This window comes from Ursus arctos, unplaced genomic scaffold (genome assembly GCF_023065955.2).
Source record: "Ursus arctos isolate Adak ecotype North America unplaced genomic scaffold, UrsArc2.0 scaffold_25, whole genome shotgun sequence".
Classification (NCBI taxonomy): domain Eukaryota; kingdom Metazoa; phylum Chordata; class Mammalia; order Carnivora; family Ursidae; genus Ursus; species Ursus arctos.
Window position 1 is genome coordinate 26,788,517 of NW_026622930.1, and position 21,409 is coordinate 26,809,925.

Sequence of the window (21,409 nt, forward strand, 5' to 3'; positions counted from 1 at the left end):
GCACCCTGAGAACTAGAAAGCTACACTAAGGTACCGCATTTACCACAGCAGTATCTCCTCCTCGGCCCTGCCTCACCCAAATGGGGCTAAGGCATGGCCAGGGCGACCCCCGTCCTTTCGCCTAGAATGCGCCCCACGACGGTGCCCTCCTCCACCCTCTTGGTACAGAGGGGAAACCGAGCACCTCCGGAGCTGCAGTGAAGAACCGGTGAGCTTGAGGACGCACTCGCATCCTAAGGAAAAGCGGAAAGGAAAGGGTTGGAACCCAAGGAAAAAAGCGTAAGTCTAAGGGGAGACAGACAGTGGAAGTCCCCAGGACTGCAAATAAGGAAGTTACAGCTGAAAGATCCCTAAGCCGGTCCTTACCGTCTGTGGGAGACGCCATCTTCCAACCCATGTCACGTGACGTGGCCAACCGTCGGCGGGAAAGCAAGGATCCATAAGCCACGCCCCCCAAAGAAACCCTATCCCCACCTAGCAGCCCGGTCTCATTCCCCCGCCCTATAGGGCAATCTTTGCCTAGCCCCGCCTCCAGTCCTGGCCACACTCCCTCGCGCAGTAGATGAGGTGGAGCGACTGCAAAATTCTTGAAGGGTCTTATCTACTTTCCTCGGTGAGGGGGTGGGGCCGCGGTCGTCCCTGTAGCCAATCGGGGTTCCCGTTTAGGGGGCGTCTCCTCCGAGTGCTCAATACCGAGTATCTTAGTCAGGGGCGACTGCCCTACCTCCGCCAACAGAATTTACTGAGGTGGGAGGGGGTTAGGGCTCTTCCACTTCTGACCAATCGCATATCTCCAAGACTGGCACTGAGGGGGTGGAGTCAGATGTTAGGCCGAGTGATTGGCTAGAGGAAATAGTCTTCTCCACCAATGAGGCGGTGCGGTAAGACGAGGGGGGTTAGGCCTGGAGGCGGTAGACTTCTGGGGAGGCACCCGCAGTAGGGGTGCGTAGAGGAGGACGAGAAGCGACTGAGGACCATGGCGGCGGCGGTGGTGGCAGCGGCGGCAGTGCGGGCCCGGATCCTGCAGGCGAGTGAGGGTGGTACCGAGGGATCACGAAGCTAGGAATTGCGTCCTTTCTGTCACTCTGAGCCCAAAAAAACCCCTTCGTAGCCGACCTTCCTGTCCCACTGGACCTGTGCGGCCCGGTCCCAAGCCTCACTTACTATCCGCCCTCGTTGGATGCTGGACTGTCACCCCTGGCCTGCTGCCCTTTTACTCTGGGAGGTTCTCCTTATCTGGCTCTGGCCCACTCTCCTCCCCCAGCCCTGCCAGTCCCTGCAATCAGTCACCCTTGCCCTAACCCCTCATGGTCTCCTCACCGTGATTCCCTTTCACCTCTGTGCCAGTCACCTCTCTCACCAGAAATTCCCTTTTCTGGTCACCTTTGTTAGAGTTTTCTCCTGCCCAGAGCTACCAGATTGTTCCCTTCCCCCCACCCTACTTCACTGTCCATAATCCATGGTAAAGGAGGGAAGCACACCAGGAGGAGGGTCAGTGAATGAACTTTGAATCTCCTTCTAGAAAGCTTACACCAGGTTTTCCCCCAAAGCAGCTATTTGCTGAGCTGTTTTCCCTAGCTGTGGCTCTTTGTATTTTTCAAAGGCCATAGACTGTCCCTTTTCTTGCCAAGACTTTCAGTTGGACTTTTAGCAAAGTTACAGTATTCACGTTCGTGGTAGATAAGGACACATAGTTATGCTACCAGTATGTCCCAAACACGTGCCAGGGACTAAACATATCTTTTTAAAAAATGATAGAAAATGAGGTGAGGGACACCTGGGTGGCTCAGTCGGTTAAGCATCTGCGTTCGGCCCAAGTCTTGATCCCAGGGTCCGGGAATCGAGTCTGCATCCGGCTCCTTGCTCAGCAGGGAGCCTGCTTCTCCCTCTAAATGCTGCTCCCCCTGCTTGTGCTCAGTCTCTCTCTCTCTGACAAATAAATAAAATCTTAAAAAAAAAAAAAAGAAGCTGCCTCATACATAGAAATAATTCTTTAAAAAAAAAAAAAAGAAAGGTGATTAACATCTCTAAAACAGGTGATAGAAAATAAACAGGAAGTGTTAATTCCAAGTTCCTAACCCAAAGTCAGCTCCTAGTGTATCAACACACCCTCAACACTGGCCCATGGTCGGGATTGGGTCCTTTCTGAAGCCAGCCTAAGGAGAGGTGGTAGAGTACAGGAGCTGCATGCCCGAGGCCTGTGGTTTCTAACTCTGGTCATAGCCTTGCCCCAGTTTTAACAACCTAGCAAGGACTTAGGAGGCGAGGTTTACTGCCGGAAACATTCTCCAACCTACAAGTAACAACACTGCCCTTCTTACTTGTTACATCCATCCTGGGAACTTCTTCCTCTATATTGCTAGACTTTTAGATGATATTAGTACATACCAGGTTGCAGTGAGTTCTACTGCAGAAACTTACACATTTTTAAGATTCTTAGCAAAGTCAGCAAAGGTTCATGATTAAATGCAATTTAATGGGACAGCGTTGAGAATGGGCTGGAAGAATTTGTCAGATAATCTGGCTTCATTCATCTATTTCTTGCTCTGATCCTAGTTCTATTTTTCTAGTATCTTGTTTTTTTAGTAATAGGGATACAAAGTTTCTACCCTATAATTTCCATTACCAACTTATCCTTGAAATCTTTTACTAAAATTGACTTTTTTTCTTTGCCTCGCCACCATCACAGTGAGTCCCTGATAGCCTTAAGAAGGTATTTTGCCCTGGGATGCCTGAGTGGCTCAGTCTGTTAAGCATCCAGATCATTTTGGCGAAGGGTTGTGGGATGGAGGCTCTGTGCTGGGGGGGTGGAGCCTGTGTAACATTCTCTGCCACTCCCCCACCCCTCCCTCAACTTCTCCCTATCTTTTAGGGAAAAAAAGGAAGAAAGTATTTTGTGCTTCGAATCAGGGAGAGGAATCTTCCTTCCTATGTACTTTATTGTGGAAACAGACACTATTTTCTGATTCATTTGAAGACACTTCTGAGTTGACCTAGAAAAGAACAGAAATAGTAATCCTTAGCCAAGGAGGAGTAATTGTAACATGTAACTTTGATGAAGAGTAGTCTAGATTCTGGCAGTCATGAATTTCAGAGAATCATCAAAAGGATCTGTAAAGGAAAGAGTTCATGTTTTCAGTAATTTTAAGTACATTCGGTCCTTGGTGTTTGATGACTCATCTTAAAACTTTTTGACTTTACAGTGGTGTGAAAGCAATATGCATTTGTATTTGGAATTTTGAGTTTTTATGCCCCCCCCCATCTCCCAGTGAAATGCAGTATGATACTCTTGAGGGACGCCGGGACGCAGCAGGGAGCCACAGCTCTCCCTCAGCCGATCACGAGGTTAAACAACCAATACGCTTACAACCATTCTGTTTTTCACTTTCAGAACAGTATTCAGTTAATTACATTAGATATTCAACACTTCATTATAAAATAATCTTTGTGTTAAATGATTTTGCGCAACTCTAGGCTAATGTAAGTGTTCTGAACACATTTAAAGTAGGCTAGGCTAAGCGATGATGTTTGGTAGGTTAGGAACATTAAATGCATTTTCAACTAACAATGGGTTTATCACTCACATTCAGAGATAAGAAAACCAGTCTTAAAGAGACTTGGTGACTTGCCTCAGTGATGTGGTTTAAAGAGTACAGGGTTTACACTCATACTTGCATTCTTTCCCAGCTCCATGACTTTTTTTTTTTAAGATTTATTTATTTCAGAGAGAGAGAGGGCACAGTCAGGGGAAGGGGCAGAGAGGGAGAGAGAATCTCAAGCAGACTCCACACTGAGCTTGGAGCCTGACACAGGGCTCAATCTCATGACTGTGAGATCATGACCTGAGTCAAAACCAAGAGTAGGTCGCTCAACCAACTGCACCACCTAGGCGCCCTCAGCTCCACCACTTTCTAGTTTTAAGAATATTTGTGAAGATTGGAATTCACAAATATAATAAAGTAAATGACCTGACAATTAAGGTGATCCAAGGTCTCCCAACTAGTGACTTTGGGACTTAAGTCTTGGTATCTCATTTTGTGTGAAGCACTGTCCCCAGGCTTTAGGATGGGAGAGGTAAGTACAACACTCACTGAAAGCTCCTCTATTATAATGCAAGGGTAAGTGCTAACAGTAGGAGTGCAGAGAGTCCTGCAGGGCCGTAGGGAAACTATCCCAAACTCAGCTTGTAAAGTTCGGGAAAAGATTCCAAAAGGAGGTCGCACCAGGCTTGAGTTTTGCAAGACTAGCAGACCGACAGCCAAAGGGAAAAGGAAGTGCCTGATAAAGGAAGTAGCAAGTATGAAATAAACATCTAGAGAGGAAGAATTTTGGTGTGACTGGATGAAGGATAGCTTCTTCAGCAGCAGTGCTAATGAGTGTTTCTTGGGAAATGAATACAGGAGATCCAACCTGTCAAAAAGTATATGCTAATGTTTTATTACGCCAGATGCAGTGCCTTTTATGCCCTCTTGATGGCAGGGAGACTGTGTGCAAGTGAAAAAATAAAACTAAGTGGCCTAGAATGCTTAAGTTCGCTGATCTGTACATTTTCTGCCCTGTAAGAGTATACATGAAACATAATTAATACCAAATGATTGCTTGGTGAGTACTCATTCTTTCATTCTGCAAAAATATTACTGAATGCTTACTGTATTCCAGAAATGGTGCCAGGGGCTGAGGACACAGCCATCTAGTGAACTAAGGGGACAGAGACTTAATAATTAAACAATTATTCCACAATGTGGTATAAGAAATAGAGGAATTTAGGTGTTGTATGAGCGCTATCATCAGGTGCTTGGCCTAGACTTGAGATTGTGACTTAAAAGCTTCTGACTCCGCTACTTCCCCTCTCACTCTCAGAAGTTAACCTTGTTTTTCCTACATCAGAGGCAACAGAAACCATCAGTTGAGAACTTCCTCAACTTCCTGCTAGCAAACATACAAAACTGACCTTCACTGACACCCAAAATGGTGGCTACATAGGGAGCTAAGGAATAGGAGTGAGCCAAAAAAATGGGATGAAACAATTCCAGGCAGGAAGGGGCAGCACGTGCACAGGCCGAGAAAGTACAAAACGTGTTCCAAGTGCGTAGAGCGTAGACAGCAAGGAGGAAAGTGATCAGCTGTGAAACTAGAGAAGTAAAGATGCTATGTGAAGTCTTCTAAGCAACATCAAGATTAGTCTTTATCAAAGAACAGAGGAAAGCCACTGGAGCTTTTTAAACAAGGGAGTAATCGGCCCAGATTTGTGTTTTAGAAAACCCCTCTGGCTATGGCGTAGGAAACCTGATTCAGAAAGCTTAAGATTGGAGGCTGGGAGATCTGTTAGGAAACAGTTATTGAAGTCCAAGTGAGAGACAACGATGATAGAGACTGTGTTGATGGCAGGAGGAGTAGAGAAAACAGGCTGTGTTCTAGGGACTTCCAGGAGGACAGATCGTTAGGGTTGGTTTGATTCACTGTGGAGAGAGAGGGAGGAGTTGGGGTGACATTCAGGTTTCTTCTTGGGTAACTAGGTGAATAGTGGCCCCCTTCACTGAAAGGTGGGGTATAGAAAGCGGGGCAGCTTGGTGAGAGAAAGATGAGGAGTTCAGCGTTTTCAGTATGCACCCAAATAACATCCACTAAAGGTGTGGTGAAGACAGTTAGGCGGGTATTATCTGAAGAGGAGGAGCTGGTTAAGAACTACAGATTTGAGCATCACAGAATCTAGATCATCAAGCCAGAGGAGTTGATGAAGTCATCCAAGGAGAATGTGCAGATCGAGAAGAAGGCCTAGGACCAAGCCTTGAGGAATTTAATTAGTTAGCGGCAAGGTAGCACAGGATGAGTCAGCAAAGAAGGCAGGTAAGTAGCGGAAGAGATATCAGGACATCCCCAAAGCCAAGTGAAAAGGGCGTGAAAAAGTCAAGTACAGGGGGACTGGGAAGAACCCGTGGAATGTAGGAAGTCACTGGTGTTTAGACATGGAGGTTGGAGTAGATGGAAGGGTTAGTGGGAAATGAGGAAATAAGGTAATTAGCAAAGAGAATCCTTGCTATTGGATGGAGAGAGGTTTAAGTTTCAGGAACGAAAGGATAATTGGCAGTGTCTGGGGTAGCAGGAAAGGTGGGCTTTAGAGCACAGGTGCAGAGATAACCTGCAGCTGGAGGACAGGAAACTCATCAGTCAGTCCACAGATACTCATTGTGCACTTCTGTCTCCCGGTCACTTAGTCCCCACAGAGCTTGCTTAGCCAACTGCTCCCTTATAAGAGGAAGGGAGGGAAAAATGACGGGTATAGGTCAGTCTTGTAGATTTGCTAGCAAGAAGTTGAAGTTCTCATCTGATGGTTGCTGTTGCCTCTGAGGAAGGAAAAACAAAGGTCAACGCTCCTGGAGAGTGAGAGGAGAAGCAGCAGGGTTGGAAGTTTTAAGAGAGTAAGTTTTGAAATAGGCAAGGAGTGAGATAAGCTTTGAAATAGCAAGGAGTAAAAGCAAATAAGTAGCAGGGAGATAGAGATAGCAAGGAGATATGAAATCATAGCAAGGAGATAAGTTTTGAACTAGCAAGGAGTGAGAGCAAAAAGCATAAAATATAAGAGTAACACTGAGTGAGCACCCACAACTTTACTGTTTTCCATATCTGGACAATCTTGATCACAATAACCGTAAAGTAGGTGAACAAGACAGATGTAGTGCCTACCTTCATGGAACTTCTATCTTTTGGGCAACAGACAAGTACCCAGGCAATTACAGCAGAGACAGATAAACCTGATAGGGGAAGTACTGGCTGCTAACCTAATATGGGGTCGGGGCAGTCAGCCACCCAGTGGACCTTTCATTTGGCCTGTAGATATTATGTACCAGGTAGCAGGTTGGTGTTGGGAATATGGCTATATATGAGACTTAATGTTGGACTCCAGAAGAGTGTTCCGTTTGAAATTGTTTTTGTGGGGAATGGGAGAGGAAGTAGACGAGGCATTTGGAAGCACTGTCTGCTGGCCCAAAGGACCTGCATCCTTTCCCCTGGACAGTGCTACAGGAACACAAATTCTTGCACTTCAGGTAGCCCTAAACCATTTGGTTAACATGTCTGTCTTCAGACAAGATAAAAGAATATTAGATTGCAGTTTTTCTTTATATCCCATTCCAAGTGTTTCCATTTTCTCACTTTGACATGAATATTTCTTAAATCAACTTCCATAGCATATATACAAAGTATTATTTTATTGTAACTGACCCCTCCCCTCTCCAACGTGCTGATTATATCCTATTAAATGTTACCTATACAACACATTCTTTTCCTACATGTGGCATTTTTTAAACAGCTTTCTTGAAATAAAATTGACATAAACTGTACGTATTTAAAGTGTACCATTTGATAAGTTTTATATTTGTATACACCTGTGAAAATATCATCACAATCAAGATAGGGGACATACCCATCACCCCAAAATATTCCCTCTTACCCCATCTTCTGCACATCCGCCATCATCCCCAGGTAACCACTGATCTGCTTTCTAACACTATGGATTTGTTTGCATTTTCTAGTTTTATATAAATGGACTCAGACACTGTGTACTGTTTTTATGTCTGACTTCTTTCACCCAGTATAATTGTTGGTAGTTATCCATGTTATTGCTGGTATAAGAGTTCCTTTTCATTGCTGAGTACTATTCCAACATATGGCTATACCTCATTAGTTTCCCTATTCACCCATCCAATGGTGGACATTTGGGTTGTTGCTAAGTTTGGGGCTATTACAAGGCTGCTATGAGCATTTGTGTTCAAGTATTTATATGGGCATATTATACTTACATTTGACACTTGGTTATATACTATGTGACATTTGACTCCTATTATGTTAGATACCCTTGAAGAGTTTTCATATCATTAAGATTTGTGGTGACTACCATTTTCCAGGCCAAAAATTAGGAAAATATGGTCTAATAAAAAAATAGTTTAAAATCAGGACTGTTCTGGAAATTGAGGACGTGATCATTATGGTTTCTTATTTTCTCTTAGTTTGCTGTACCTCATAGTCTGATATCTTTTCTCTTTAAAGACTATATGACCCTTAAGAGCAAACATCAAGTCTTTTCCATATACGCACAGTAACTGGTGTAATATTAAGTATATGGTAGCCATTTTCTAAGTTTTTAATAATTTTCTGCTCTCGTTTATCAAAATAATAATTCTTCTACCTCACAGGTCTCTTCTAAGGTGAACTCCACTTGGTATCCAGCATCATCTTTCTCTTCTTCAGTGGTAAGTTTATTTGGCCCTAAACTTGGACTTCTGAGAAGGAATACAGTACAATTTTGGAGTATTCCCATTTACTTTCTTTTTTTTTTTTTTAAAGATTTTATTTATTTATTCGACAGGGATAGAGACAGCCAGCGAGAGAGGGAACACAAGCAGGGGGAGTGGGAGAGGAAGAAGCAGGCTCATAGCGGAGGAGCCTGATATGGGGCTCGATCCCATAACACCGGGATCACGCCCTGAGCCAAAGGCAGACGCTTAACCGCTGTGCCACCCAGGCGCCCCCCCCCATTTACTTTCTTAACATAATTGTGATCAGAATATATGTCAAGTTTTCCATATTGGTTTTCTTACCTAATATTATGGTTTTTTGTATGTCATAAACATTTTCAGTATTGCAAAATGCTCTTTATAGTTATGATTTTTAACAGCTGCATAATATTCTACCAAATATATATGGTCAGAATTAAAAATTTTCCCATATAACACCTAGATTGATTCAGTTTTTCACTATTATAAAACAAACATTTACTTATATAGTTTTTTCCTTCTTTTAGAGTATCTCCCTTCTGAGGAAAGATTACTATGTCAAAAAATACAGACATTTTCATGGCTTCTAGAGGTTTTATTGATCCTGCCAGAGAGTTGCCCTCTTTGCAGTCTTTAAAAATTGTTTTTATAGAACTGGCAATCATTTGCAGTACCTAAAATCTAATAAATAAGGATAGGTGCTCAAAATCCTTTCTATTTAGAAGCACACAGTGTAACACAGTAGTCCTTCACCTTTCTTGGTCCACAGCCCCCTCTGAAGATTTAATGTAAGCAAGCTACTTCTCAGAAGAACTACACACAGACAAAAATGTTTAAAAATCTTTTGATCATAAAGGTAATACATGCTCATGGTGACATGACAGAAAGTCAGCTGGGCCAACAAGTCATACTAGCTAATCTTTGTTGACACAGAAACTGCTAACTTTTTTAGTATAAGCTTCACGGTGACATAAAGTTCCACACTGTGATTAGCAGGGAATTTTCCTTTCTCAGAGAGATCGCAGTATTGAGAGGCTCCGCCACATCTTACTGAACACTAGAGACAAGTACACTGTGTATCTCTTTCCTAGTGGTAACGTTTCTAGAGAACCGAAGATCACTTTATCAACCCTGAATTCCTTCCTGTTTGTGAAAGGGAGAGAAGCAATAAACTAAGTTTTGTGGTGTTTTTCTTTTCCAGCCAACTGTAAAGCTCTTCATTGATGGGAAATTTGTTGAATCCAAAAGTGACAAATGGATTGACATCCACAACCCAGTAAGCAAAGCTGCTTTGGGATTTAAACCTGGCTAGCCTAGAATTCTGGGAGTGTGGTGGGAAATGGGGACCTGAATGTCTGTCAGGTGAAGTACATAGTACTGCATCTGTGACTAGATGAAAAATGGAGAAGGTGGAGCAGGGGCAAAAGATGATGTGTTGCTTTTTCCCATCAGGCGACCAATGAGGTCATTGGTCGGGTCCCTCAGGCCACCAAGGCTGAAATGGACGCAGCTGTTGCTTCCTGCAAACGTGCTTTTCCTGCATGGGCAGACACTTCAGTGTTAAGCCGCCAACAGGTCCTGCTCCGCTATCAACAACTCATTAAAGAAAACTTGGTAAGAAATCAGAATGGTATCATTTTCCAAACTGTTGCCTAGGTTACTTGTCACGCCCACAGAAGCCCTTTTAGCTACCCTCCATAACTCTACAATCCAGAAAGACACAGATCATGGCTTTCTCCCTTGTACTACCTCTCCCCGAGTTTTGTTCTTCCTTGGCTTCCTAAGAACTACAAGGAGGCATATCCTTTGCATTGGTTTCTATTTGTGTGCTTTTTCTCTAGAAAGAAATTGCCAAGTTAATCACGCTGGAACAAGGGAAGACTCTTGCTGATGCTGAGGGAGACGTGTTCCGAGGCCTTCGTAAGCTGGGAGTCCCTCTTGGGGAGTTCAGGAGCGCTTTGGGAAAGAGCAAAGAAAGATGGCAGGCAAAGATCTCAGTATGGGAGGTTACTTCTTCTGTGTAGATTTTGCTATCCCATGAGATCTTTTTTAATACTTGTGGAAAATGGGAATACTTGCCAGGTACGTAGGAGATCAGTTCACTTCATTTATTTTACTTGATCTTCCAGGAAGTATATGCTTGTCACTGTCTTTTCTTCCCCCCCATTTGGAGAATCTCATTTTGCACATCCCCTTCACGTGGAAGGGCAAGTCACTGTTTCTTCCCTGTGTCATTGGCCTGAGCCATTCTCTGTCCTCAGGAATGACTAGAGCATGACACAGCTAAGTAGTTCACAGTGGAGACCTGGTGGTCTGACTACTTTCCCGTTCCAGAGGTGGTCGAGCATGCGTGCAGTGTGACGTCCCTCATGCTGGGAGAGACCATGCCATCCATCACCAAAGATATGGACCTTTACTCCTACCGTCTGCCTCTGGGGGTATGTGCAGGCATTGCTCCCTTCAACTTTCCTGCCATGATCCCCCTTTGGATGTTTCCCGTGGCCATGGTGTGTGGAAATACCTTCCTACTGAAACCATCAGAGCGAGTTCCTGGAGCAAGCATGCTTCTGGCTAAGTTGCTCCAGGACTCTGGTGCCCCGGATGGAACACTGAATATTCTCCATGGACAGCATGAAGGTAACTGCCCTTCTGTACATGGCACTTAGTCTGGCTACCAAAAAAATCAGGGTGTGTTGAGTGGTGAAGGTTGAGTGGTTTTCGGATGAGGAACCTAGGGCGGGAGGGATTGACTAACAGTAACCTCCACTTTGAAGGTAATGTTGATACATCTCTGTGTGCTAAGGTAACTCCCTGGGGAGCAGTGATGCTTCTTGCCTACGGAATACACTGAGACAAAGAAGTGTGGATTAGGGTAAGACAGATAAATGAGAAAGTTTGCTCTTCGGTACTGAGAGAATTTATAGATCTCAGAGAGACTGAAGACATTCTAATTCACATAGTAATAGCTGACACTTAAAAAGCACTTCTGTGTTTCAGACACTGTTTCTAGTGCCTCTCAAATATTATCTCATTTAATCTTTATAACAATCCTTCGAGGTAAGTACTATTGTTTTTCCATGTTACAGGTAAGAAAATTGAGGCGAAATGAAATTGAGTAATTTGCCCAAAGTCACACTGCTAGAAACTATCAAAGCCAGAATGTCAGTACCCAGGAAGGCTGACTCTGGTTTTTACTTTTAAATCCTATGCTATATTGCTGCTCACATGAGGGCAACAAAGGTATATGAAAGTCTACAGTGACAGTTAAGGAAATATAACATTCTTGATAAAAGGAAGAGTTGAGTATTAAAAGGCTACTATTTTGGAGGAAAACAGGAGTTGTAGCCTTTGGAATTAGAAGTAGAAATGGCAAATTGGAAAAATAATGAAAGGGAAGAGGCTAAACAGAATTAGTAGTTTAAAGAATTCAAGAGACGGAGGCGCCTGGGAGGCTCAGTCAGTTAAGCGTCCGACTGTTGGGTTTTTATTTTATTTTATTTATTTATTTATTTATTTTTTATTAATAATGATTTTTTATTATATTATGTTAGTCACCATACAGTACATCCCCGGTTGGGTTTTTATTTTTAAAGATGTATTTATTTGAGAGAAGGAGAGAGAGAGAGAGAGAGCAAGCACGAGCAGGAGGGACAGAGGGAGAGAGAGAGAATTTCAAGCAGACTCCACACTGGCACAGAGCCTGATGCCAGACTTGATCTCACAACCCTGAGATCACAACCTGAGCCAAAACCAAGAGTTGGAGGCTTAACTGATCGTGCCACCGAGGCGCCCCCGCCCCCGACCCCCCGACTCTTTTTTTGGCTCAGGTCGTGATCTCAGGGTGGAGAGATAGAGTCCTGTATTGGGCTCTGTGCTCAGCAGGGAGTCTGCTAGGGATTCTTCCCCCGCCCCTTCTTTTACCCTCCCCCACCCACTCATGCGCACGCACGCACATGTGCACAGACTCTCTCTCTCTCTAATAAAATAAATAATAAACCTTAAAAAAAAGAATATAAGAGATGGAAAGAACTTCAAAATGGGAATCCAGGATAGAAAAATACATTATGGAAACTTCTCATTCACAACAATGGGAAAGGGGAAATTTGCCATGTTGAGAAGCCCATAGCCATTTGTTCCTTTGTGGTAATCATTTTTTTTCTTCTTAAAGCTGTAAACTTTATTTGTGATCATCCGGATATCAAAGCAATCAGCTTTGTGGGATCCAACCAGGCAGGAGAGTACATCTTCGAGAGAGGGTCAAGACATGGCAAGAGAGTTCAAGCCAATATGGTGATTTCCTATTCCTTTTCCCCCTAAATCTGTTATATGTATTAAAATTACCTACAAACAGCCCTTCAACAGAGGGGCTACTATCCCACTCTAATGCCAGTGTGTCTTTATTCCTATTTCATCCTGAATGTCTTCCCTTTAGCCATGAACCTTGTGATGAGTTTTATCCTAAGTCACTTTCATTACCTTTTTATCTTATACCCTAATCTTGGCAACAAAGGGTATCTTTCTCCCTAACAATGTTATTCAGATTCTTTGGGCTTTAACAGTAACAGCTGGATTCTGGTTCTGGCCATGTATCTTTCTTCATACCATGCTTTGTAGCCCTTTATCCTTCCATCCTTTCAAGGCATATCCTAACTACTAGAATGTCAAGGATAGGCTTTTCCTGAGAGTCCAAGCTATTTGAAGTACTGGAAAGAGCCAAATATCTCAGAATGTGAGTGCAGTTTATTTGGTTGCATAGTTTTGCTGTTCTCTCACTACCTCTTTTCCTAATACAGAGTAATTCTTTATTAGTCCAGTTGCCACTTTCTCTCCCTTTGGTAAATGTTGCAGAAAGGATAGCTACCTATGCACAGGCTTGGAAACTCTTTGTGATATGCCTTCTTCCTTGTCTTTTGGCCAATTTGACTTGCCCACTTCACTCCATATTTATTGAGTGTATTCTGTGTCTAACAATATACTATGTGTAATGGGATAGAATTAAGTAGCAGACATGGTATCTATCCATGTACTCCATTATAGTTGTACAGTAGTCCCTCTTCATCTGTGGGGGATGCCTTTCAAGACCCCCAGTGGATCCTTGAAACTGTGGATAGTACTAAACTCCATGTATACGATATTTTTTCTTACACATACATATGATAGATTTTAATTTATAAATTAGGCACAGAGAATAATAATAAAATAGAACAATTTTAACAATACACTGTAATAATATGGCCTCTTTCAAAATATCTAATTATACTTACCCTTCTGATGATGTGAGATGATAAAATGCCTACATTATGAGATGAAGTGAGGTGAATGACGTGGGCGTTGTGACATAGCTTTAGGAGGATCATCTGCTTCTGGACCTCAGGTGACCTCAAGTGACTGAAACTGTGGAACGTGAAACCATGGATAAGGGGGGACTACTGTATCTGGAAACATGTATGGAAATGACCATGTTATCCTACATAGCTGTGTATCATGAGGCTATGTATCTAGAAGCAAGCTAATCTGGGGAACGTCTTTCCAGAAATGGTGTATCAAGAGGTCCACCTGGTTCGCCTTTCAGCTAGCCACTGGCATTATTACTGGCAGCTCTTTGTTGACTATTCATATAACTGGAAATCCCAGCAGACAGTAGATTGTTTCCTGTCTAACTTAGGAAAGAGAAAGAAGTTCTTGGTTCCCAGATGTAGTATTTAGCCTGTCAGTTTGACTGAATGTGATTATGTGGCTAGAGGCTTTGTTTTGTTTTGTTTTTTGGTAATGGTCTTGATCTAAATAAACATATATCAGCTTATCAGCTAAGAAAGTAGGAGAAAAAGTCACCTGGAGACTCGCTCTGTGCTACCACGACTTCAGCAGTATCAAAATGACAATAAATCTAGCCTCAAAGCAACAAAGGGTAAATTCTCCCTATTCTTAAATTCTCATTTGAAATCTCAGATTCTTTGCTTAATTTCTTAGCCTAATTATATTTTGCCAAGGAAGATTCATGTACTTTCTGTATTTCCTTAGGGAGCCAAGAACCATGGGGTAGTCATGCCAGATGCCAATAAGGAAAATACCCTGAACCAGCTGGTTGGGGCAGCATTTGGAGCTGCTGGTCAGCGCTGCATGGCTCTCTCCACAGCAATCCTTGTGGGAGAAGCTAAGAAGTGGCTGCCAGAGCTGGTGGAGCGTGCCAAAAACCTGAGAGTCAATGCGGGTAATCAGTTATCTGCCTAGCTCCTTTAGACTTTACATCTGTGGCACTAAGCTCTTGGTTTTAGCATTGGCCTTGACCAATGGGAGTAATCACATCTGCTCTTTAACCACTACCGTCTCTTTATACTGCATTTGCCATTTGGATTCATCTTTAGTGAACAGTCATAATTTAGGATAATGAAGACCTTAAATACTTTTGTGTTGTTTTACAGGAGACCAACCTGGAGCTGATCTTGGCCCTCTGATCACCCCCCAAGCCAAAGAGCGAGTCTGTAATCTGATTGATAGTGGAACAAAGGAGGGAGCTTCTATCCTTCTTGATGGTCGAAAAATCAAAGTCAAAGGCTATGAAAATGGCAACTTTGTTGGACCAACCATCATCTCAAATGTCAAGGTGAACAACTTTGGATTATTTATTTCACAAATACGAGCACTAAAACATCTTAGAGGCGGTGGAATCTCATCCTTCCAATTTATAAATGAAGACATTTAATAACTGAGACCTCGGCTCTTGCCAGGATTCCTCAGTTATTTTATCTAGAGTTTGAATGAGCCTCCTATCCTGATTCCCAACCTCCTTCCACTATACCAGAGGTTGGCAAACTTTCCATAAAAGTCTGGAGAGTAAATATTTTTGGCTTTGCAAGAATATACAGTCTCTGTCACAACTACTCACTCTTGACGTTTTAGTGTGAAAGCACATTAACATTGTGTGGCTGTGTTCCAATAAACCTTTATTTATGGACAATGGAATTTTAATTTCAAATAATTTTTCATGTCATGATTGATTTCTTTTGCCGCCATTTAAAAAATACAGAGACCATTCTTAGCTTGTGAGCTGTACAAAAACAAACAGCAAGCCACAGTCAGCCAAATTTTGCCAGCCCTATCTTATATTCGTTACTTACTTGCTTAATGTTAGTTTTCTCTTCCCACTCCTGTTGTCTAGCTTATCGGTATCGCAGGGTCTCCCCATCAATATATGAACCACTCGGTATTTATGGAGTGCCTACTCTGTGCTGCGTCTTCACCAGAAAAATACCAAAGAAAAATTGCTCTCTCAATTTTTATTTATCGAATCTCTGCAAGTCTCTCAGCTAAAATTAATGACTAAATTGAGGTTAGGAGGCTTTTTTTGAAATTCATATGTCCCCACTAATCCTACATAATCCTGAATAATTAAGAGTTGAATGTAAGTGTAGTAGAAATTATGAAGTCTCTTGTCACAGAACCATAGGGGACAAATCCACTTATTAGGAACAAACACCGCTGACGAGCTGCAGTGGTGAAGGATGTTTTGAATATTTAATGTGACCTGATATCAAAATATAATTGTACAGACTCACTTGGGAGGCAAAGGAGTGAAGGAGAATGAACTGTTTGTGTTATGGAAAACTTAGCACAGGGTTTCTTTAAACAGAAACACACTCCTGAGGTGTTTGCAATATATATTTGATTTATAAAAAATGAATTTGCGTGTAACTTTTCAGTAACATAACAACTGTGTAAACAGGTTATACAGGTGTAAAAGAGGAAACCAGTGATGGGTCATGAGACCTAAAACTACAGTGCTTAAAGGACAGGAGTGTAATTGTAGTTAATAGGAGTTCCAGGTTATTTATATGATTGGCAGCTTGGAAGATGGAACACAGCAAGAAAGGACTTTTTTTTTTTTTTTAAGTGGTTTAAAATGAAGAGAGGTTCCTAACATGAAAGCTGTCCATGTAAACAGTGGGTAACTAAGTACCAGATAAGCATCAAGTACTGACTTCTTTTCTGGATGCATCACTCCTGGCAGCCAACTATGACCTGTTACAAAGAGGAGATTTTTGGTCCAGTTCTTGTGGTTCTGGAGACAGACACTTTGGATGAAGCCATCAAGATCGTAAATGACAATCCATATGGAAACGGGACTGCCATCTTCACCACCAATGGAGCCACTGCTCGGAAATATTCCCACCTGGTGGATGTTGGACAGGTTGGTGAACAGAATTTTTAGGAGATTCTTGTAGCCATGTACTGTTTCCTATCTAAGGGAGATGGTAAAGGGATCAGTCGCTGCCCTCCGATTTCCCATAATGCCCCATTTCTTCCTCAGGAATCAAAGTTCGTGCGTGGGATGCAGGATGGGGTAGATGTTGGGGTATTTAAAATTGGTCTCTGTGATGTCAGGCATTTGTGCTTCTAGATGGAGAGTTCCTTTGTTGGAGTCCTTTTATTTGATGTGGATTTGTTCTGCTTTAGGTGGGGGTGAATGTCCCTATTCCAGTGCCTCTGCCAATGTTCTCATTCACTGGCTCTCGATCTTCCTTCAGGGGAGACACCAATTTCTATGGCAAACAGGTAATTGTAAGAAAACGTTTTTTCCTCTAAGAAAGTTTCTTGAACATATTCAGGAGCAAGGATTCTGCAATGAGGGGCCTGCCAGTAGCTTTTGTGGGGTCACACGTTGTTCAGCAGCGCTTGTCAGGAGGTCCCCTAGAAAAGATTTAAAAGGTAACAAAATTTTGCCAAAGCCGCTCCTTCCTGAATAACTCAAGGCAGCAAAGTTTTGGGGGAAAGAGCATGAGAAGGTCCAAGCCTTTATGTATATCCTTTCCTCTGCCTGAGATCCTCTCCTCCTGCCTCCCCTCTTTCATCTAACTCTTAAATCATCTGTCTTGTCTAAGTTTAAAGCATGGACTCCTCCAGAAAATCACCTTTGACCCCCCCCTTCCTCAGTGCTGGGTTGGGTATGCCCTCGTGCGTTCCCATTGAACACTACACTCCTGTAAGTTATTCATTTACAAAAATTTTACTGAGCACCTTCTTTGTACCAAACCCTATTCTAGGCACAATAAATCCATCACTGAACAAGAAAAATAAAGCAGATCTGGAACTGAATAGCCTGGTTTCAAATTCCAGCTCAGCCAGTTATTAACTGTGTGACTTTGGGCAATACCCTATGTCTCAAGTTTCTTATCTATAAAATGAGACTAACAATAGTACCTATATTTCATAAGGTTAGGAAGATTAAATCATCACTATTACCACATCTTTCAGCAGATACATATTTCCTAAGGCAGAAAGAGGCATAGCAGGTTCACATAGTAGCAGAAATGGGCTGGGGCACAGAGAGAGTGAATGAGAGGAGAGTGGTAAGAGATGAGGTTCAAGAGGTAAGCAGGGGAAGTCCTGTCGGGCTGTGTAAGCCATAATAAGAAGTCCTTATCACACCGTCAGTATTACTTACTTCTTAACTACAGTACCTGGCACAGAGCAGGTGCCCAAGTATGTGTCGAACAGACTGGCTAGCGGAACTTCTTTGTAGCCCCATAGTGATAAACAGCCATTTTGGAACCTTCAGTAATTAAATTACATGTTTCCTATACAGGTCGCTTTTTCAATAAAAAAAAATTAACAGTGCACATAGCGTAGCAGAATATAACAGAATGACCAACTGGTTGAGAAGACATTTTGGTTATTTAGAGGCAGCTTATTCAGTTTGTGCATTAGTCATAGGTTTTGTAGAACTGACTAGTTTGATACTATTAACAAAAATTTCTTTTGAGGGAAGCAGAGTAAAACTCTTTTTTTCTACCCTGTCTTGCTGTAATTACTGTAAGTCATCCTGGTAAGTGAGGTTTCTTGAAGGAAAAGACTGACCCCATACACAGTTTGAAGTCTTAAATTCTTAGATAATCAAATTGCTATTTTGCATCCTGGAAAGAAGACTTGAAAGTAGATAATCTCTCAAGTTTTTTCAGTATGTTAACATGGCCCAGATTTTGTCAAATAATTCTAAAAGAGTATTTTAATCAAGCTAGTGTATTTTTTCTAACGGTATGTTTCTAGCTTGCTAGTATTCTTTTTTTTTTTTTTGAAAGGAGTGGGGGAGGAGCAGAGGGTTAGGGAGAGGGACAAGCAGACTCCGTGCCAAGTGCAGAGCCCCACGCAGGGCTCGATCCCTGCATGTCACAACCTGAGCCAAAACAAAGAGTCAGACGCTTAACTGACTGAGTTACCCAGGCGTCCCTAGCTTGCTAGTATTTTTTGTGTTAGATCTTAACAGTCTATTCTCTTTTGCTCAAGCCTATTCTTACAAAATAAACTGTATATATAAAGTCTGAAATATGCTGAATTTTTTTGGTTCACATTATAGGTGATTTAGAAGTGATTGTGTATAATATCAGACATTTTATTTTAGATTTGTACGATATTATGGATTTTACTATATCAGTATAGAGCTGTTTATCACTGACAGTTGTCAGAAATGGCCTGATATGTATCTCATCCCTTCATGCCTTTTTCTTCTTCTCAGGAAGGAGAGAAAAACTAACAATTATTGAATAGCAATTACTTTGCTACGATGTTTGTAGGTCATTTCATTTTCCCCTCACAGCAATGCCGTGCTGGGCAACAGGTCACAGATAAGGCCCAAAGTTACATGGCAGTCAGTAAGGAGGAGAGGCAGGATTTGAGCCATGTCCCAAGACCCCAAAGCACATGATATTCAGCCCTAGGAACAGAATGAACTGCAAATTTAACAGATTACACTGTTCAGTTTTTCCATTTAGATAGATCCTCTTGAGTAGTTTCAACATAATGATAGCTAAGGTTTGACTATTTACTATGTGGGAGATATTATGCTAATTGTTTTAAATAGATTATCTTATGAGCAATAGGTTGGATTTTGGTTGCACCAGTTCCTCAAGTGGGAACGTGAGCGGCGGCACCTCATACCACCTCCTTCAAAAGTCGATTGAAAGAGAAACATGCAACCCCCAGGAATATATGCTAACTCTATTTTTTTCCCCTTTGTTCTCTTTAGGGCATCCAATTCTACACACAGCTAAAGACCATCACTTCTCAGTGGAAAGAAGAAGATGCTACTCTTTCCTCACCTGCTGTAGTCATGCCTACCATGGGCCGTTAGAAACAAGTTTGTTCCTGAGTAATCTCCCTGTATTCTTGACCAACCTCATTTGCCAACTTTGCTCAAATCAGACCCCTAGGACTGGAATACCTGGTAACTAAAATCTTTCTCAAGACCATTAGCCCCTGCAGAGTTGCTCTAGGGAGATTCCTAGTGTAACTCTGAAACCAGATTTTCACTTGCTCTTCTTTCTTCAGTTTTTGAGGTGACTGTTTTAACTGTGATATGCTTACATGGAATGAGAACTGAGACCTGTTTTCTAGAAGTTCTCCCCTTTTCTGATGACTTGAAGGGAAGATTAGTGTATGTAAAGAAGATCTTCCAATAACTAGAAGAGGACCTCTTGGATGGGGAAATAGGACAGAAACAATTCACCCTTTGGTTGATCCTCAGACACAGCCCTACATAAATGGCAGTGGGGGAGACTCCGCTGCCAAGCCTTGAGCCTCTCACTTATCCCACACTACACAGGACATAATCCATTTCTACTTATCCCACAGTTGTGACAACTGCTTTCCTTTCTGCTGAATGCCACTTTGTCCTAGTGATACATGACCACTAATTCTATCATTGTCACCGTTCCTGCTTCTTAAAATCACTTCTCAAGGATCCCTCAGGACGCACTGGATAAAGCAACTTTTTGTTGTGTGTACCAAGTGTTAACTTTCAGATTTGGCTTCAACGGTCATTAATGTTTCAGTCATTAATTCAGATGCAAATGCAGGTTTTTTCAGAAAACTATTTCAAAAGTTTTTTAGGCCCAGAAATCAAGGGGTATTCTAGCCATGAAAGTGTGGAAGACTCTTGCCTTAAGTAAGTATAGCCAGATATTACTTGCTGAATTTTTTATGTTGTTCTTCCTTCTTGCATTTCTCATTAGTGATCATTTTTAATGAAAGAACTCTTAATGTAGAGTAATTGACTGGGGCCTAAGAAATTTCAAGGCTTTTCATGACATATTAAAAAAGAAATGCTTTGACAGATTTTTTTGCTTCCATTAATTCAAGCATCTTAATGCTTTTTTTTCTTTGGATATAGCTAAACTTTAAGTCAGAACAGAAATTGATGAGCTAAAAAAAAAAAAATAGATCCCCAATTGAATCAATCTTTTCTGATACAGTTTTTACCCAGTGAACTACGAGAAGGCTGCTGGCTCTGAGAGAATCATCTCAGTCCTCAGCCAGATGACACAGGTCATTTATTTTTCTGCTTCCTCATTAGTCACTTGGATAATGTTAATCTGCCCCGTGGCAGTGATTCGGTGAATTCAGGATAGTGAAAACTTTGAAAACATTTGTGCACTCTGTGGATTTTAAGCTTATTACTACCAGCACTGGATAGAATATCAGAATCTTCAATCATTTAAGGTGATTGGAACTTTAATAAAATACATTTATGTATGACCCCTACTGGGTCTTTTTTTTTTTTTGGATTTGCCTTCCTAAACATGAGGCAATAGAAATTTTTAATTTGGTAATAGAATACCCCTTGTTTTATCTCTACTTATCACAGCTGGCAAATGATAGTGATATTTAATCCAATCCAACAACTACAGGCTGGGTTGAATGAAAGGTCATATTGTCTAAATTCCAAGTGGAATTAAATATAATCCCAGAGATTCCTAAGTTTTCCTTATATTTAAGGGAAATCACTTTTTTAAAAACACTGACTCATCAGAATTGTGTTGCTTTAATTGGAATCAACTCATCTGGCTAGCTATTTGCTACTTAGAAGTTTCTTGTTTCTTAGATGGAAAAAAATCTGCAGTTATATTCACGCTAGTAGCAGCTTAAAAATTTAGTATTTTATTTTCTTTTTGCCTTGATGTGGCCTCATTTGAAATTTCTGAGATCCTATGTTGTACTAATTGATTATAAATAAGAAATTATAAATAAAAAGCTCCTAAAAAGAAAACCTGGCTTTTTTATTTTTTAATAATGCCTTTCCTAATAATGCCTTTGTCCCTAGCTTGTAGGGACTCAGACTTCCCAACTCTGTTCAAAGCCCAGAG

The 21,409-nt window shown here is 41.7% G+C and overlaps 3 protein-coding genes across 9 annotated transcripts in view; 1 reads left to right on the top strand and 2 right to left on the bottom strand.

Moving 5' to 3' along the window:
• The window catches only part of LIN52 (lin-52 DREAM MuvB core complex component), a 107,211-nt gene extending 106,467 nt beyond the window's left edge, over nt 1-744 (bottom strand). For 5 of the 6 annotated variants that reach the window (XM_057318489.1, XM_044391345.3, XM_057318488.1 and 2 more), the window contains exon 1: nt 367-720. In XM_057318489.1, the coding sequence (XP_057174472.1) occupies nt 367-397 (31 nt within the window). In that variant the 5' untranslated portion in view covers nt 398-720. Of the gene's footprint in view, nt 1-366 lie in introns of all 6 variants that reach the window. The other variant, XM_026519533.4, reaches the window with a different exon arrangement.
• ALDH6A1 (aldehyde dehydrogenase 6 family member A1) lies at nt 534-21,312 on the top strand. Its single transcript, XM_026519526.4, has 12 exons — nt 534-1,027; nt 8,193-8,249; nt 9,475-9,549; nt 9,726-9,887; nt 10,115-10,193; nt 10,608-10,910; nt 12,442-12,563; nt 14,295-14,484; nt 14,696-14,877; nt 16,282-16,461; nt 16,728-16,826; nt 19,294-21,312. Exons 1-12 carry the CDS (start codon nt 977-979, stop codon nt 19,396-19,398), a joined length of 1,605 nt encoding a protein of 534 aa, XP_026375311.2. The 5' UTR covers nt 534-976; the 3' UTR covers nt 19,399-21,312.
• The window catches only part of BBOF1 (basal body orientation factor 1), a 38,625-nt gene continuing 32,980 nt past the window's right edge, over nt 15,765-21,409 (bottom strand). For both annotated transcript variants that reach the window (XM_026519525.4, XM_057318487.1), the window contains exon 12: nt 15,765-16,961. In XM_026519525.4, coding sequence (XP_026375310.3) covers nt 16,950-16,961 — 12 coding nt within the window. In that variant the 3' untranslated portion in view covers nt 15,765-16,949. The remainder of the gene's footprint in view (nt 16,962-21,409) is intronic.

Coding starts and splice junctions, on each gene's coding strand:
- ALDH6A1 (XM_026519526.4), top strand. CDS start 977: ATGGCGGCGGCGGTGGTGGCAGCGGCGGCAGTGCGGGCCCGGATCCTG. Junction 9,888..10,114: donor AACTCATTAAAGAAAACTTG/GTAAGAAATCAG, acceptor CTTTTTCTCTAG/AAAGAAATTGCCAAGTTAAT. Junction 12,564..14,294: donor AGAGAGTTCAAGCCAATATG/GTGATTTCCTAT, acceptor GTATTTCCTTAG/GGAGCCAAGAACCATGGGGT.